The sequence below is a fragment of the Amphiura filiformis genome, chromosome 3 (genome assembly GCF_039555335.1).
Source record: "Amphiura filiformis chromosome 3, Afil_fr2py, whole genome shotgun sequence".
NCBI classification, from domain to species: Eukaryota; Metazoa; Echinodermata; class Ophiuroidea; order Amphilepidida; family Amphiuridae; genus Amphiura; species Amphiura filiformis.
Window position 1 is genome coordinate 63,636,604 of NC_092630.1, and position 16,821 is coordinate 63,653,424.

A 16,821-nucleotide genomic window follows, 5' to 3' on the forward strand; every position below is an offset into this window, starting at 1 on the left:
ACCTCTCTTAATTCTCCTCTCTCTCAGTCCTCCACAGCAGGCTATCCTCTCTAATATAAGTTCTGTTCGCCATCGTGACCATAATAAGCGTGAATATCGTTGCCGGGGTTGTTTGCCAAATAGAAAGCTATCAATTGAACGTTAGATTTGTTGACTCTCAGGCACTCTCTGTTTCAATTATTGACTTTTGCAGGTAGACAATAGAGCGGTTAAACATACATCTCGATGAAATCTAGCTTGTTTCATTTACTTATTTCATTTCATATCAGCAGTAACAGGTAGTAGTGGAGTGACTGGTGAATTTTTTAAATTGTAGCAATTTCGAGAGGGAAATATCGCGATGCAGTTAACAGATTTACTGCTTATTGTCTTTTTAAGCATTCTGTTCTCTGCCATGCAAGGTAAGTTACTCTACAGGGATAATGCTTACACTTGGGACTGGAGATTCGACCAGGAGATTCGATAGGCAATTTGAAGAAATTGTGAGATTATCACATTATGTATGGAGATGTTTTCTTATTATTGTACAATGTACAACTTACAAGTATAAATTATAATAACATTTATTTCACGAATTAGCCATTTTTATGTTTTGTAAAAATCATTGGATGAAATCGGAAATCGGATCCACGTCTGGGTGTATCTTATCTTCAGATGATAACCCATCTTCTGAAGGATCAACAAGAGTATTAACGCAGCTACAGTAGAATTTGTAGGGGGCAGGCGAGCGCAGTACAGTGTTTATAACAGGCCATCCGATATGATGGGAGTATTCCGTCTTTTGGAGGAGACGTTAACCGTCGATCCCGTGTACAGAGAGCCATGCCTATATAACATTGTATAAATCACATGCCTAGGGAGAGTGAAAATGACACATAAATACAATATCGATTTTTCTTGCCCAAAATAGTGGCACTTTTAGTGGCAATTTTGGACAGAGGCGGACATGGCGGAGGCTCAAGTTTGGGGACAAACAGCCACGCCTCACAGTTCCACTGAATACATGCAACATTTGCGTCTGTTTTAGTGCAAACGATAGCACAATTGAGGTGTGATTAGGCCTCATGCATATTTCAGCCCGGGATTTCAGCCTGGTGTTAGACTTATGCTATTTTATTTTTCATTTCTGCAGTCCAAGTTGAGGCTTTGATATGCTATTCGTGTACCTATATCTCATTGCAAGGATCTAATATCCCTGATGACTTAATACCAGGGAGTGATGATAGATGTATAACTAAAGAAGCCTTTACAGCGGATTGTGATATATACACGGCACAGTATGGCGAGGTAACCCAATGCATCAAATATGACACTATATCTCAAATCCAAACGGCTACAGGTGAGTCAATTATATTTATAAAGTATCATATGCCAATCAGACTGGAGCCGGTCCGGGATCCAATCCACAGAACCAAAGTTGCTACAGATATTTTCATCGCTAAATTTGTCCGAAAGCTCCGGTGGCCGGCACATAAGTAATTTAATCTGGGACACATTTGTCAAGTTTTCCAGTTCAGTGGTTTAGAGAAAGTATAGTCAAATGGTCATTCACACTCAGCTACACTGCTCACTATGCAGCCTTTCCGTCCAATGTCTGAACTATACCCGAGCGTGAGCTGCTATATTTAAGGAGGATGGTCTTACGAAAGTCGCAACAAATAAATTACATTCTGTTTATAGTAAACAATGATATAGCTAAAGTTAAAATTGTATTGTAGGTCATGATCGCGGCTATTTCATCATTTTATTTTACCATTTTATTATCAATAACTTTTACAGTTGCAAAGTTGCAAAGTAAATATGGATCTCATTATTCCGAGTTTTAGCGTCAAGTTCATTTTCACAAGAATGCATAATACACTAGTGAGTCTCCCACGAAGTGAAAATGAAATAGGGGAATTAAGTCACATCTATCGGGAAATAATCCGATATCTGCATCTATTGGCACGTACACGCCTGATATGACAGCCTCCCTCGATGTACGGTGCCTATGGATATTGAATCCACCCATAATACTTTTAATTTAACAAACAATTAATGAATGCGAAAATCAATAATTGCAAATTCGTAATTGATACTGAATGACATTATTAGTGTTACTACACTCACTGCATATTCATTAGCCATTAATATAAAAATATGTTTAAGTAACTAAGAAATGTTATATAGCTGCATGATGCGCAACTCCAACCTTACTTTGCTTTCTCTTCCTAACCTCTCTTTCCTTGTGTGTCCTCGCCTTTTTCCTGCATGCTACTTACCCTTTGCTTGCTTTGCTATTGGCATTAGCTGGCATTCCATCAGCCCTCTGTTCATAATCCCTTTGTAGCTACCAGCCTACCAACCCCCCGACCAACCCCATGTTCTTAGATTGCAAGTCAATCGCGTACCCCTGTTACAGATAGCATTGCTTGATTTAAGCAAGTCACATAAAACTACCAAAGTAGACATTGCTATAGCGACCATCTAACATGCCTAATGGTCAGGGCAACAATATGCACGATATACGTCAACACTAAGCTTGCCAAGCATATTCATCAATAATAAAAAGAAAAGAACATGATGATTAACATATTGGAATTGAAACTAGAGACGAAAGATGAATTCCAACTGAAGTTGAAAACCAGCTTCGCTGGTCTGGAGTTGGAAGATATCGACATGAATACAAGATGTCCATCTAACAATTATCTGGCCATCAATTGTGGAGGAAGCAACAAGTATAGCACCATCAAATAAAGAAAATGGCCTCAATCAGAGATGGATAAAATAATTGAAGACCTTGATACAAGATGGGAAGATAAAATGTTCAGAAAAACTAACAAAATCAAGGGCTGAGAAGATTGAATATGCTGAATGGTAAAAACAGTAAAGAAGAAGAGAAGACAAAGAACAAGAAAAAGAAAGCATGAAAGCATAGTAACGATTTTGAAACAAGACAGCAGTGAGTCATGAATTAAATTAAAGCACAAAGATAGAACTGTGAAATCAGACATATTTCTACAAACACCTCTACACTTAAAAAAAATCAAGTGAAAGACAAACCAAGGGACCTTAATACAAGTTTTGAAAAATAGAATAAACTAATGCCAGTGTTACAGAATAAAATAGAATTGACCGTAAGACAAATGAAGGACACCAAAGCTCAATACATTAATGAACTTAGAGCCGAAGGGTGCGAAGAGGCTCCCAAAACTTCACAATCAAAAATACTGGAACTAAAAAGGTAAATGGATATAAGCTAAAAATCATTTTTACTTCATAAAAGGAAGACAAGGCAGACATAAAAAACCCGCCCAATTAGCCTTCTTTAATATGTTCATCTGTGGTTCAACACGTGTACAAGATATTCACGAAAATCATCCAAAGCCGATTGTAAGCTATGTTAAATCAACATTTTAGGCAGTTATAAATCAACCGATTGAAATATCAAATGAATACTAAGTACCAGCTCGATTTATGTCTTCGATTCTTAAATTCCCCGATACAAATGATATGTTGCAGGCACTCAAAACTCGACCGGTGGTCGACCGCCGGTTCCGTCCGGTTGCAGTCCGTTTCTATTGTTCTAAACAGTAGAAGTCGGGTTAACCGCCGATAACCTACGGTAACCTCCAGTTTTGATTTCATTCATTAATTATGTTTTAAATAATCTAATTTATTGTCTTATTCACCACACACTGTATTACTTTTTCTCCCTAAAACTAGGCGAAAGCTTCACGGCAACGTTTGTTCGAAAGCAATGTGACTTCTCAGGATTGTCAACGCAAGAGACAGATTATTGCTTATCTGCGGATGAAACCAATCTAAGTGAAGAATTGAGTAACACCGAATTCACGGAGAACTTAGAAGATATTATAGGAGCTATTCAAAATGTTGAAGTTGATGGATATGTTTGCCGCTGTGACTCAGATGAATGTAATACCTCAATGGCAAGAAAACCCAAGTTATTGTTTGTGATATTTGTCACAATTGTTCTGTTCATATTGATGTAACTGAATCTTCCTGATGGGAAGATCTTTTAGAACAGATCTAAGTAATGTATACTGGCAAAATGTATCATGCATTCCGTTCTCTATTGGTGATCGAGAGCGCAATTTTCGACAAACTATTTATAAAATTGGTACAGCATCTCAAATAAATTTATTATGTTTATGTTCGAATTTTCATAGCCTATCTGATAATAATAAATATTATACCTAGCTATAACACAGGTGTTAAAATGAGCGTTGTTCATGTATTAAATCGGTGAAGTTTTTTGAATTACGTAAGAAATGAATGCAAATTAATTACCATTAAAAATAACATCACCACGTCTATTCAAAGACTTTGAAGGTCTTGCAATTATTGAAACAAACTACTGTATTCTTTGTTATCTGTTTCCTATTCAGCATTCGTAAACACATGCATTCTAGTAATGGACAATCTTTGTGTGTCTTTTCAAAGTCTCCAAATTTCCCTTAAAATTCAATGGGATTGTTGCTAGATTGGTCAGTACGTAGGGAGAGGTTTCATAAGTTCATTTTCATATCAGTCTGACACATAAAATGCTTGTAAAATGCATCATATATCTCAATTTGACATTTGGTTGGTTGAACTTTGCGGTAACTGGTGGATTAATCGGGAAGAGCACGCGTTACATCCGGTATCAAACCAACAAACCCACTTCCGATATTTAGTTGCATGAAGCAGCATTTCTAGGCTTATCTGTATCACTACATGTTAATGTAGAACCACTACTCACAATCATTTGCTTGTTATGTTACCGAGGCAAATAGTTCTATCTGAGGTTGTATGAATGAAGGAAACATACTTTAAAGGTTCACTTCACGTATGATACTGTGAGATCATAATGATTTGTTCAAGAGCATCTACGGCTGACTGGCAAACTCTTAAGTTGTACCTGGTTTCCTGGGCGTTTCTCATTCTAGGAATAACACAAACGGCTGAGTCTACTGGTTTAACACCAGGTGAGTTACAACAATGATAAAGCTATAGGTATTCCAATGCACAATTAAAACTTGAAACTTCAGCTAACAACCCAAATCATCCATAAACAACATATAAAATTTAGCTCTCTTCGATCTTGACCGAGTCCTGACAACATCACAAACTTTCCACTCGACTCAAGCTCACTTACGTCATCTATTCTCAGGGCCGATTAATACTCCATTCAATGTCGGAAATATTCGGTCAACATGTATTATTACATATATTATCTGTTAGAAGTAACACATGGCTGAAAATAGAATGAAAATAGATTATCTTGATGATAATGAATACTTGTTGCATCGAATATTCGATGTCGAATAAAAAGTATGAACTGGGCTTTATTTATACGCAGCTTTCTTTATGAAGCCAGTTACGGAGATATAATACCAAATCCTTAACATTCCAATTCCAACTTTCATAAATTATGTTAAAGGTGTATAGTCAAATTTTCAAATTGTTTTTTCTATCATACCGTAAGTTATCACAATCTGTTTCCAAATGTTTAGTATTGCTCCACATTAGGAAATGAATTGGGAGAAAACCTTCTGTTAATAAAATACTATGCTGAGCCACCAGCCTGGGTGGCTCACGCTCCAGTAATTTCAGATGATTGAGCTCAGTAATACATCAAAGAATGTCTTCAAACAGATAAAACAAATAGATAATCAGCTTATCGGATTAAAAGCTTAGAGGGAAGGTCTTCTTGCTCAGCGAGTGTTTGTAATTATCAGAAGGTTTTCTCCAAATTCATTCTCTAATGAGCAGTTTGAGTATTCGACGCAAAAAACAATTCCCCAAATAGAATAATCTAAACGAAACATTCCTCTATTAATGTAGAACTCATTTTTAACAAAAACCTCTCTTTTGGGGATGTTACAATACATCTGGCCAATGTGTGTAAATCATATAACATTCACTTTTACCCCAGGATTCTTTACAGCATAATGTTTCAATTAAAATACATAATGGTCGTTATTATTTTGTCCATATGTCGCAGTAAGTTAGCAACAGTTAATGATATTAATAGGAATAGCTTATGAGTAATAGCATTACTACGGGCACTTTAACGGTTGTCAGTAGCTCTCATCAAGCGTGCATATAGAAGTTTCGATATTGGTATAGTTGCCATTATTTCCTCCAATGACCGGGTATTACCAAGATTACCTTGGTTAACATCCGCTGTTATAGCAAAACAGACAACGCTTATGATAACATCATAATGATTATATAGTAATAATATTAATAAGGCCTGAATTAATGACCAATATCGAAACGAACTTTGGATGAAGAAATTATGCAAAACAAGTGAAGCCCGGGGATTTAACTAGTACGAATTATCGCACTATTGCTCCACCGATAACTTTCATACATATGGTAAAAACCTTGAACTGTTTCTTTTTAGCACAGATCTGTATTTTCAGTAAGGTCTGCAATTGTTCCAGTAATGTGGGACCAAAATATAACAACCAATGGAATATTGTTATTCTGCCCCTGACAACTGATCCCTAAGCACGTCTCTGGTGTTAGTCGAACAGGGGTGAGGTGGTCTTTTTTTTTTCATGAGCGCAATTACATTTTTTTTTCAATCTTCCATAAGAGGGATCAGTAATATTTTTAACGGACAAGTTCTAGATGCGTACTCAATGAAAGAACAAAAATACCCAGCAAGTCTCCAACATTGATTCATATCAACAGTCTAAAATATTCGAGGAAATGTAACAAATTTTGGTTACATTTGACATTCGGTAAACTTAAATTGATAAAGACAGTGTAGCCATTATTCAAATTCGCTTGTGTCTCATAATTACAGTGCTTTACTATGAATATTAAAATCCCCAATTATTACATATTTTTAAGTATTTATTTTTTCATACAGATACTGGCAGACCTCCGATAGATTTTCAACTCACTGGTGGTGTCACGTCAAATGAAGGGCGTCTTGAGGTACGCTTTCCAAATTCAACCGAATGGCAGGGTATTTGTAGAAGTTCATTCTATCCAATCTATGCCTCTGTAATATGTCAAGATTTAGGCTGGTGGTCTGCTTGTCATGCCCTCACAACAAGTGATGCACAAGCACACACTCCAAGCTCTGGTAGTGGCATCCTGACATTAGATGGTGATTGCTTGGGTTCGGAATCTTCTCTATGGGAGTGTCAAAATGTAGCTTTCATCGACGCTTCTCAGAGTTGTAAGACGGGAGACGACGTGTGGTTGGTTTGTATAGCAAGTTAGTATCATTTTGTATCAATGTTTAATGATCTAGTTATAAACTACAGTATTTTGGGTGCGTTACGCTGTGGTTTGATTAATGCTTTAAAATTACCAAGTAGGATCTCATAGCAAAATATCATTAGAAAAGTAGGATCTCTTATAATTATAGCAAATATCATTAGAATGCAGCGTTTTCTTTTTTCATTTTCACTGAATAATCTTTCAACAGATCCGACAGACCTAGAGGTTCGCCTTTCTGGAGGTAACTTCGAAGGCGAAGGATACGTGGAAATGCGTTGTTCAAATCAGAAATGGGGCACAGTTTGCGCACAAGATTGGGACATACGTGATGCCAATACTGTATGTCAGCAATTAGGATACCCATGGGCCTTTTCAACGACACCTGACGCCTTTCCTACGATTAATCTAGGAGAAGTGGGTTACGATAAATTTGTGTGCGTCGGAAATGAAAACGCTGTCGGAGAATGTCCATTTACGGCAGGTGCTGAATGCGCAAGCCCTAATACAACACCTGCAGGTGTACAGTGTGGAGTTGGTAAGTAAATCTTTGGTAGACAAGCACCCTATATTCATAATTAATACTACAGACAAGAGTTTCAATGGCAACATTCTGCGTTCTGAAACTTTACCTGTGTATCTTACAAAATAAACTGTCTATCATGGTTCATTATATGGAAGTCACATGCGAAGACAATAACATTCACAATTCTACTAAATCCATCAATATTATGTTCTACCAAACATGCGTTTATAGTTCAAGTAAACGATACTCTCCGATTCTACTCTCCTCTTCTTTCCGTTTATAATGTTGAATATCTTTTCTTTGTTTTAGTATTCAACCACCAATCGACAAATTTCCCTGTGAACTTGTGCAGCGGACATCACTGCGGACATGCGAAAAGCACTGCTCCTGTCAGCGACCCACGTCAGGATTGTCGCTGTGACTGCCAATGTGATATGTTCAACGACTGCTGCTATGATTTCAGCAACCAGAATGTACCTTGCAGTGACTCCGATTCGGCATTCTGGAAAGGAGTCGACAAGACATTGTATGAGTGCAGCCCAGTACCAGGAAGCGACATTTATCATACTGCGTATGTTTTAATCACCAAATGTCCTGTATCTGTCGTTGATACAACTGAAAGGTCATTATGCGAAATGAACAGAGATTTCAACGATGTCATTGGCTTATTACCAGTATTTGATTCAGAGGGTAGAGCATACAAGAACATCTTCTGTGCAGTTTGTCATGGATTAACTATCCAAGATGTTACTCAGTGGGGAATTCGCTTAAATCATGATCCTAATAATGTAGGAGGTGGAGGATACGTTAATCCGTCGTTAATCATTGCATTATCTGGTGATATCGTTGGTTTTGAGGTTGTACCATCAGGACGTGTATCTGAACCAAGAAGATGTCCATATGACGTGGTCGACAAATGTCCAAGTGATTTCATCAATGGATATCTTCACAACCTCTGTTCTATTTATTACGCCCCTGTGACCTTTGATGGTGTTTTGTATAGGAACCCACACTGTGCCATATGTAATGGCGTGGAGCTCCCAGAGTCACAATACTGCACTGAGTGCCCTGATGAATGTCCTAGAGATCCATTTTTACCTTGCTTTGGTGTTAATTGTCCAACACTTGTTACCTTCGAAACAGTCGATGTCCATTTCAGTTTTGACGCATTTTTGGAAGGAGTATACAGTGAAGCAGAACAAGTTTCTTGCCCAAATGGAGAATTATATGATCCCTTCATACGTCAATGTACAAGTGTACCGTGCACATCAGCGTTTAATCGAACGGAAGAAACGTGTCTTACACCAGAGGCCCCAACAGATGCACCAGCAAAAATCCCAGTAGAAACCCTAACAAACACTCCTTCAAAAAGTCCCACAGCAGAGGACCCAGAAAGGGTTTCCGCAAAGGCAGTCCCCGGAGGAATTACAGCGATCTCCGGAGGAATTACAGCGTTCCCCGGAGGAATTACAGCTGTCCCCGGAGGAATTACAATATCTACAACAACAAGAGAATCTATTACTTCTACGGAAAGCGCACCAACTACTACGGTTGAAATCAATACGCTTAATCCTATTTTGCACTGTCTTCTACAGGAAATTGGTTTCAGCTTTCAGTTTCTGAGTATTGAAGATACCATCACTGCTCGTGTTAATGCCACCTCTGAGAAAATGTCAAATACCTGTCCAGATCCAGTATCTTTGTCCATTGTCTTCAAGGACTACAGTTACGCGTATCCACTTATCACAGCACTTGATGGTGCATCCAAAGATAACGCCGATCAATTAGATTTATGTTCTTCTTGCAATATCACAAATATAAGCCTCTACCTAAAACAGCAATTCAATCCAATATCTGACAAGCTGAGAACCCAATGCACAACGTTCTTTAAATCAGAGTCAGAATTGTATCCAAATCTCATCGAAAGCCAAACTGACAATAATTTCTTAGCTTTAATACAATATAACCTTACGAACATCTACAATTCCACGCGTGTGCCTGATGTATGTGTAGAAGGAAGTCAACTGGCATGTGTCTCAACTACAGTGGAACCGTTTAACTATCAAGTAGTTGATGCAGATAGAACAATATGGTTAACTAATTACAAGAATTACAACATAACTCTTTCGAGAGAAGAATACGCTTTCCAAACTGACGGGACAGTGGAAGTGTGTTCATCACGACTGTTGATGCCTTGGTCGATGCGGCCAATTTTTGAAATTGTTATTGTCGCGTGTGTTGGTTTATCCGTGGTTTCCTTGCTTGTTCTATTTATGTTATACTGCTGTAATTCGAGACTTCGCGATGTACCCGGCAAATGTCTCCTTAACATGTTCGTTGCACTCATCGTTGGACTTACATTGTCCATTGTTTCCGAATTGTTTCTATTCCATAAGATAGCATGTCTATCTGTGGCTGCTGTAGCGCATTTCGCATGGCTTGGAGCATTTGGATGGTTGACTTTATTTGCTTCCGTCATAGCGATTGGAGTCGAAAGCAAGGCCGCATACCTGTTCTGCAAGATGTTTGTGTTTGGTTGGATAATGCCAGGAGTAGCAATAGGCGTTTGTCTTTGGATACATTTTTGTCAGTGTATGAATGTAGAACTATCATATGGCGGAGACACACAATGTTCGTTACAGGGATCTGAGGCTCTCTTGTTTTCGTTAGTTGTACCCATCTTAGTTCTTCTTCTTGTTAGCACCATTGCCTTTATCTGTGGTGTACTCCGTGTGAGAAAGATACGCGAGTTTGTTACAGCTTTTACAGAGGAGATTACAGAAAGTACTGTGTCAGATATTATACTTTACATTGTGGTAAGATATAATGATGTATGCTTCCTTTAAACAGGTTTAAACATTTTTATAAACATATTTGGAGTACACATGCCGCTTCCGAATCGACTTTAGGGGTCAACTTAAATTTGCGGGGGGTTCTCAATTGTTTGTGCACTTGGCACTTAGTATTTTTTTTGCAATGATTAAATGAGCCTGAAAAATGTGGAGGATTTCTCCTGAAAACTTCCACTGGTCTGTGTTCTCTAAGGCTTGTGTCGGTCAGATCTGAGCCGGCCTAGTGCATATGGGTTTTTTTGTTTTTCAACATCAGCGCCGATCATTCTGGAGGAAAGATCACATCTGTATACCGAAATTGTGGGTAATGTTTACAATTCAGGCCTAGAGCGGAAAATCTTCATAGTTGTTTCCAATAGTAAAATGATTTAGAACGATCGACCGTAAAGATTTAATAATTCTTATGTTTTTCAAATCCTAATCTACATAATTTTCATTATTTATATTACAGCTATGTTTGTTACTCCTCATACCATGGGGCCTAGCGATTGCAGATTTGCTCTTCCAAATCCAGATCCTAAATGACATCAATCGTGTTACGTACTCTTTGCAAGGTATCTTTGTCTTTTCCGCTCTCCTCTCAACCGACAGAGTACGCAGTTTGTATAGACAGAAGAACCCACAGCCACCACTACTGGAAGGAGACACACCTGCGGGAGTTAACAGACAACTATCAACGCGATTAGATGCTCCTGATGGTGCGAGCAATAGGGTGTGGTTAAAAAGAAATAGCAATCATGAAGGGGATATACAATTCCCTGGTGGGAGTGCTGGGGACGACACGTGGCTTTGAAACTACACGCACAAAATGGACGGTTATTCTAAAAAAGATTATCAAAGGGTTCTGTACAAAATATTTTGTCTACAAGTGCACCAATGATCAGCAATTATGTATAGGCACAACTTTATAATAAAATCTCATGTCTAAATCATAAACATTGCAAATAACTCTCTCAGTTTCTGTCCACAGTGTCTGTCCACTGCTAGCGTAGTACATTAAACCGTGGTTTCCAAAATCGACATTTTCACTTCTGCCGATCACGCGAACGGAATAATGTTAAGGTTGGTCTTAACCCTGGAATTATGGAAACTTTCGGGCTTCATTACTGCTAAATTATTGGTCTAAAGAATATAAAAGTATACATTTTTAGAATGGAAATGACTTGATGAATTCATCTGTGAGGTCCAATTTGGGCCAAAATGCTCATTTTTGGAGAAAATCACAAAAAACAGGTTTTTTGGCCCAAATTTTTTCGTGCAACGTAACAAAAAAATTGTTTGGCCAAAATTTTTTTTAATTAATTTTTAAAAACTAGATAAAAATATCTAGGGACAGTTTTTTATTTTTTTGAATTTTGACCAACTTTGAGAAATTTGCACCAAAAATGGTCAAAAAATGCAAAATTTTCAAAAAAATCACAAAAAAGCCTGATTTTCGCCCAAATTTCAAATATTTTGGGTGAAGTTGGTCAAAATTCAAAAAAATGAAAAAACGGTCCCTAGATATTTTTATCTAGTTTTTAAAAATTAATAAAAACATTTTTTTGGCCAAACAATTGTTTTGTTACGCTGCGCGAAAAAATTTGGGCAAAAAAACAGTTTTTTGTGATTTTGTCCAACAATTAGCATTTTGGCCCAAATTAGACCTCACAGATGAATTCATCAAGTCATTTCCATTCTAAAAATGTATACTTTTATAATTCTTTAGACTAATAATTTAGCAGTTATGAGGCCCGAAAGTTTCCATAATTCCAGGGTTTAGACCACCCTTAAGTGAGAGTATAATATAGTCCAGGAATCTGAAATAATGTCAATTAAAATCAATCAATCTAAAATGTGCAATAGATCTCAAATTTAACCCAAAATGTGTTGACTTTACATCATACATTGTGGCAGCTGACGAACTGTACAATGTATACCTACATGATGGTACAGATTTATTCTCTATTTGGAATCTGGTATAAATCCATAATTATTACTTCAAGTTTGAACAAAGTCTCAGACCATGGGGATGGAATACGGACTCAAGTCATAGTTTTTTAGATTTCTCGATTTTTCGGACTCGGCAACTCGAACTTCGACTTAGATGAGGTGGACTCCTAAGGTACAAGTCTGATCAATTTTCATATTGGTACCAGATTTTGAATGTACGTGACCAGATTGATTTCCCGTTTGGCATTAGACCGTGTTTGAAACACGCCAAAAACAGTTACCAATTCATTTAACTGTGCACCGCAATTGACATTAAGGGATCTAAAATGAGCGTTTATTGCGTTTCGACAGTATTTTTTATGGGACATGAGAGCACCTCAGACCTATCGAATTGCATTCTGAATACGAAGCATGTTTTTCTGATATCAAATAATTTTCATTTTTTGAAAATCACAATATAATACAAATTTTATGACAAATTATAAAAATTTGATATTTTTCAAATTTTGATATATAACAGTCCTCGAAGTAAATTATATAAATCTAATGATATATTCTTAAAGTGTATGTAGCAGGAAGGAAAAGCCGACGGTCAATTGAAAATTTTGACCTTTCATATTGAAGATATGGATTTTTTTTCCCAAAAGACCTATTTTTTTTGGGTGTTTTTGGAAAAAAATCCATATCTTCAATACGAAAGGTCAACATTTTCAATTGATCGTCGGCTTTTCATCCCACCTACATACACTTTAAGTATAAATCATCAGATTTGTAAAGTTTACTTCGAGTACTGTTAAATATCAAAAATATCAATTTTTAATGATTTGCCATAAAATGTGTATTAAATTGCGAATTTCAAAAAATCAAATTATTTGATATCAGAATGACATTCTTCGTATTCAGAATGCGATTCGATATGTCTGATGTGCTCTAATGTCCCAAAATAAATACTGTCCAAACGTTCATACCCCAGCCCTTAAAGAGGTTGCAATTACCATACACTATGCGTGATCGAATGCCCGTTTAACTATTCAAAGTCACTCTCCTGTGTCGAACGAGGACGCTTACTCAGTGTTGAAGATTCTGCGTGAACGAAATAAACGCGTGGACAACATAGAAAATGAACACATGTGTACGTTTTAAATATGGTAAAGACAGTCAATTACATTGAACATGCAAAGGAGGGTGTAAATATTATGACCCATTTTGTTTGTAAGAAATCATTATAATTTTAAACAAAGCAACAGTGAGGTGTGATAATTTGACTTCATTCATACGTGCGGTTCATATACGCAGATTGACCAATAATATGTGTTTGAGATCGGCCGTATAAAAAAGAGGTTGCGATTTACATCTTTGATACAAACCGTTGGCTGCCGTATCATTAGTGACGTATTTGCAAAATAGCCTATTTTGAGAAAAACGGCATTGAAGTTTTTGCGTTATTTAGCATGTTTATGTAGTCTTAAAATATAGTTGAATGAAAACCATTCCAGCCTATAAGACGACATTTATTAAGTTATATAAATGCTGTTTTAGTCATAGACGCTTCAATTATTTCGAGTATTCATCAAAGCAGAGAAGATGAAAGAAACAAAATAATGTACGTGTATGTGAAACGGCAAATCTTGCACATTGTGAGATACGATGCAAATAACACCATTGTAATTCAATGTGACAAAATACGTCGTTATGTGAAACGGCGAAAACATCGATTTTTACGCAAAAAAATGTATATACGTCAGTATGTGAAACGGCGATTTTTACGAGAGGCAAGATACGTCATTATAAAAAAAAGTGTAAATGAACAACCTGAACATGGTGAAATGGGCAATTTGAAATAAAGCAAATACAACCAGGTTAATAAATTAATTATCTCACTAATAAAGCAACATCCACAGCCAGGATTTGGAAATTTTGAAGAATGTTTTTTCCTACTTGCTCTGCTAAATTCATGAAAATGTCAAACATGTCGAATACGTCACTATGTGATATAGCCCACCAATTATATGACTATTTTAGCTCAAAATGGCAATAGTTTCCGCGCGCATTTATACCAAGGAAATAGAATACTCTAGAATGTTTAATTTTTTAAGTATTATTCTCATTTCTGTCAGGTGTTCCAGTACCCCTCTCCACACTCTGGGTAGGTATAAGTTTACCCAGAGTGGGGACCCCGGGTTAGTCACCAGGGGGCTCGACTGTGTGACAGACAACACTGGATAACAGTGACATGTAATACAGTAGACCTGACTATTCAAAAATGGAGCTTTTGTGTGAGAGCTAAAGCAGCCCCGCAGAATCCATTGAAATTTTAGTTCTAAATGGCTTCAAATGGCTTTGGTATTTAAAAAAATAAGTAGGACTAACAATATAAATTCAGTGATAAATAAAAACTTTCGAACATAATTGAATGGAAAATAAAGGGTCTTTCGATGACTTATAGCATGTGTTCGGGAAAAATGTAGTCTTTGGGCGACATCAATGCTGAAAAATGTGGTCTTAACAGCCCTACGTCATACGTACGCTTAACCTCCAAAATGGGAGTGACTTCCTCCCCGGAGTGCAACCGTCACTCAGAAGACCCGTTACTCAGAAGGCCCACTATTCAGAAAACCCGTCAAATTCTGAATAGCGGGCTTGATTTCATTTAAAATGACCCATTAACCAGGAGACCTGCAAACAGAAAACCCGTTAATCAAATATTTTCTGATTAAACCTTCTAAATAATGGGTTTTCTGAATAGCGGGTCTTCTAACTACCAGGTCTTCTGAGTGACGGCCTGCACCCTTCCTCCCCCAATATGAACAGCAACTGTTGCGGGAAATAGTTTAAGAAATGCCGTAAAAATTTTGTCGTATTTTGCGCAGTGGCGACGATAAGGGGGGGGCAAGGCAAGGGGAATTATATATCAATATATTTCTTGCCCCCCCCCCCAGTTTGCCTCCCCCCCCACCTTTGAGGCAAAGACCCCAAAATAGCGTAAATTACCAACTTTTGCGGTCATTTTGCGTAAAATTGGTCGATTTTGCCCCCCTTGAAATTCACTATGCTCCCCGAAAAATAATTCCTGGTGCCGCCACTGGTTTTGCTATACTGTAAACATGCCCAGTTGGAACTTCATTATGATAAACATGTATTTTCTATTTACAAATTATAATCCAAGCTAATGAACTTCGACCTAACAATGTTTACATGTACATCTTGGCATCACATGATTGCCTTTATCATACGATTTATAAATTTATTTTTGACATTCGTCGACTACGTACATAAACATCTCAAAAAAAGTAACTAACCCCCCTAAAATAATGACCATTATTCAAAAACGGGTGATTGTGTTACAAATCTGTAAAATGCGTTGGAAGCAGAATTTGTTTCTGCACATTTTGACACCTCATTGGTAGCAATTGACTAAATATTGACGTCACAGCGTACATTTAAATCAATGTAACCAAAGATTTGAAAGTTGCAGTAAATTCTATTGATTTTGTATTCAGTGTAATGGAAGGAAATCTGTGTAATGATATCTGAGTGTTTTTGTATTGTAAAAAATTGTATGTAAGGGTAACTTTCAAATCTGGACCTCACTGCATTAAATTTATTGTTTTCTGGGCGATCGTATCAAATGAGGTGTCAAAGTACCCAGAAATATATTCTGCTTCCAACGCATTTTACAGATTTCTAATACAATAGCCCCTTTTTGAAAAATGGGCCATTATTTAAGGGGGTTAGTTACTTTTGTTGAGATTTTTAGTTTTATATTGTTACTGCGCCACATTTTCCTTATCAGTATATCAGTTGTATTTAAAAATTAAAATTAAAAACTTGCTCGTTCTATTTGTTTGTTGTCTCCTTGTTTCTTTGTTTATAAAATTAATGATCTTGCCGTAGGAAAGCTTAGAAACTCTACAACAGCATAAATAGGAGAGGATTATACGACCATACCCACATATGCATGATATGATCTCCGGTTTACGTCAAACTGGCAGCCAATATCTACCAACTTTTACGTCTTACAGGAAATGACATTTTGCATGACATCTTGACAATCTTTCGGAGTATACAATATTTGCTCTGGCCTAACAAGAGAAATTACATTTGATTCTAAGGCTTCTTTGAGTAAATGTTTTTACCTTTCCACTACTATAGGGCTATGAGCTTAGTGTAATTCGTGCAACACCAGAATCGGCAATATGAACGTCATTATATGCCTACTCTTTTTTCTCCTTGGGATTTGGGTTTCTCCTACTACATCTGGACCTTGCCAAGGTAAGACATTCGAAATCC

The 16,821-nt window shown here is 37.1% G+C and overlaps 2 protein-coding genes across 3 annotated transcripts; both read left to right on the forward strand.

Moving 5' to 3' along the window:
* The first annotated feature begins 290 nt into the window (after positions 1-290).
* Positions 291-4,431, forward strand: LOC140148934 (uncharacterized). Its single transcript, XM_072171045.1, has 3 exons — positions 291-401; positions 1,133-1,339; positions 3,706-4,431. Exons 1-3 carry the CDS (start codon positions 341-343, stop codon positions 3,990-3,992), a joined length of 555 nt encoding a protein of 184 aa, XP_072027146.1. The 5' UTR covers positions 291-340; the 3' UTR covers positions 3,993-4,431.
* A 273-nt stretch (positions 4,432-4,704) lies between these two features.
* LOC140148933 (uncharacterized) lies at positions 4,705-12,955 on the forward strand. Of its 2 annotated transcripts, XR_011858539.1 has the most exons (6): positions 4,705-4,967; positions 6,866-7,219; positions 7,433-7,759; positions 8,057-10,563; positions 11,051-11,661; positions 12,374-12,955. XR_011858539.1 is itself a non-coding variant. In XM_072171044.1 (5 exons), the coding sequence occupies exons 1-5, from the start codon at positions 4,850-4,852 to the stop codon at positions 11,390-11,392; spliced, it is 3,648 nt and encodes a 1,215-aa protein (XP_072027145.1). In that variant the 5' UTR covers positions 4,705-4,849; the 3' UTR covers positions 11,393-11,918. The 2 variants fall into 2 exon arrangements, 1 of the variants encoding a protein (XP_072027145.1); XM_072171044.1 differs by lacking the exon at positions 12,374-12,955 and having other exon boundaries at positions 11,051-11,918.
* Positions 12,956-16,821: the final 3,866 nt, after the last annotated feature.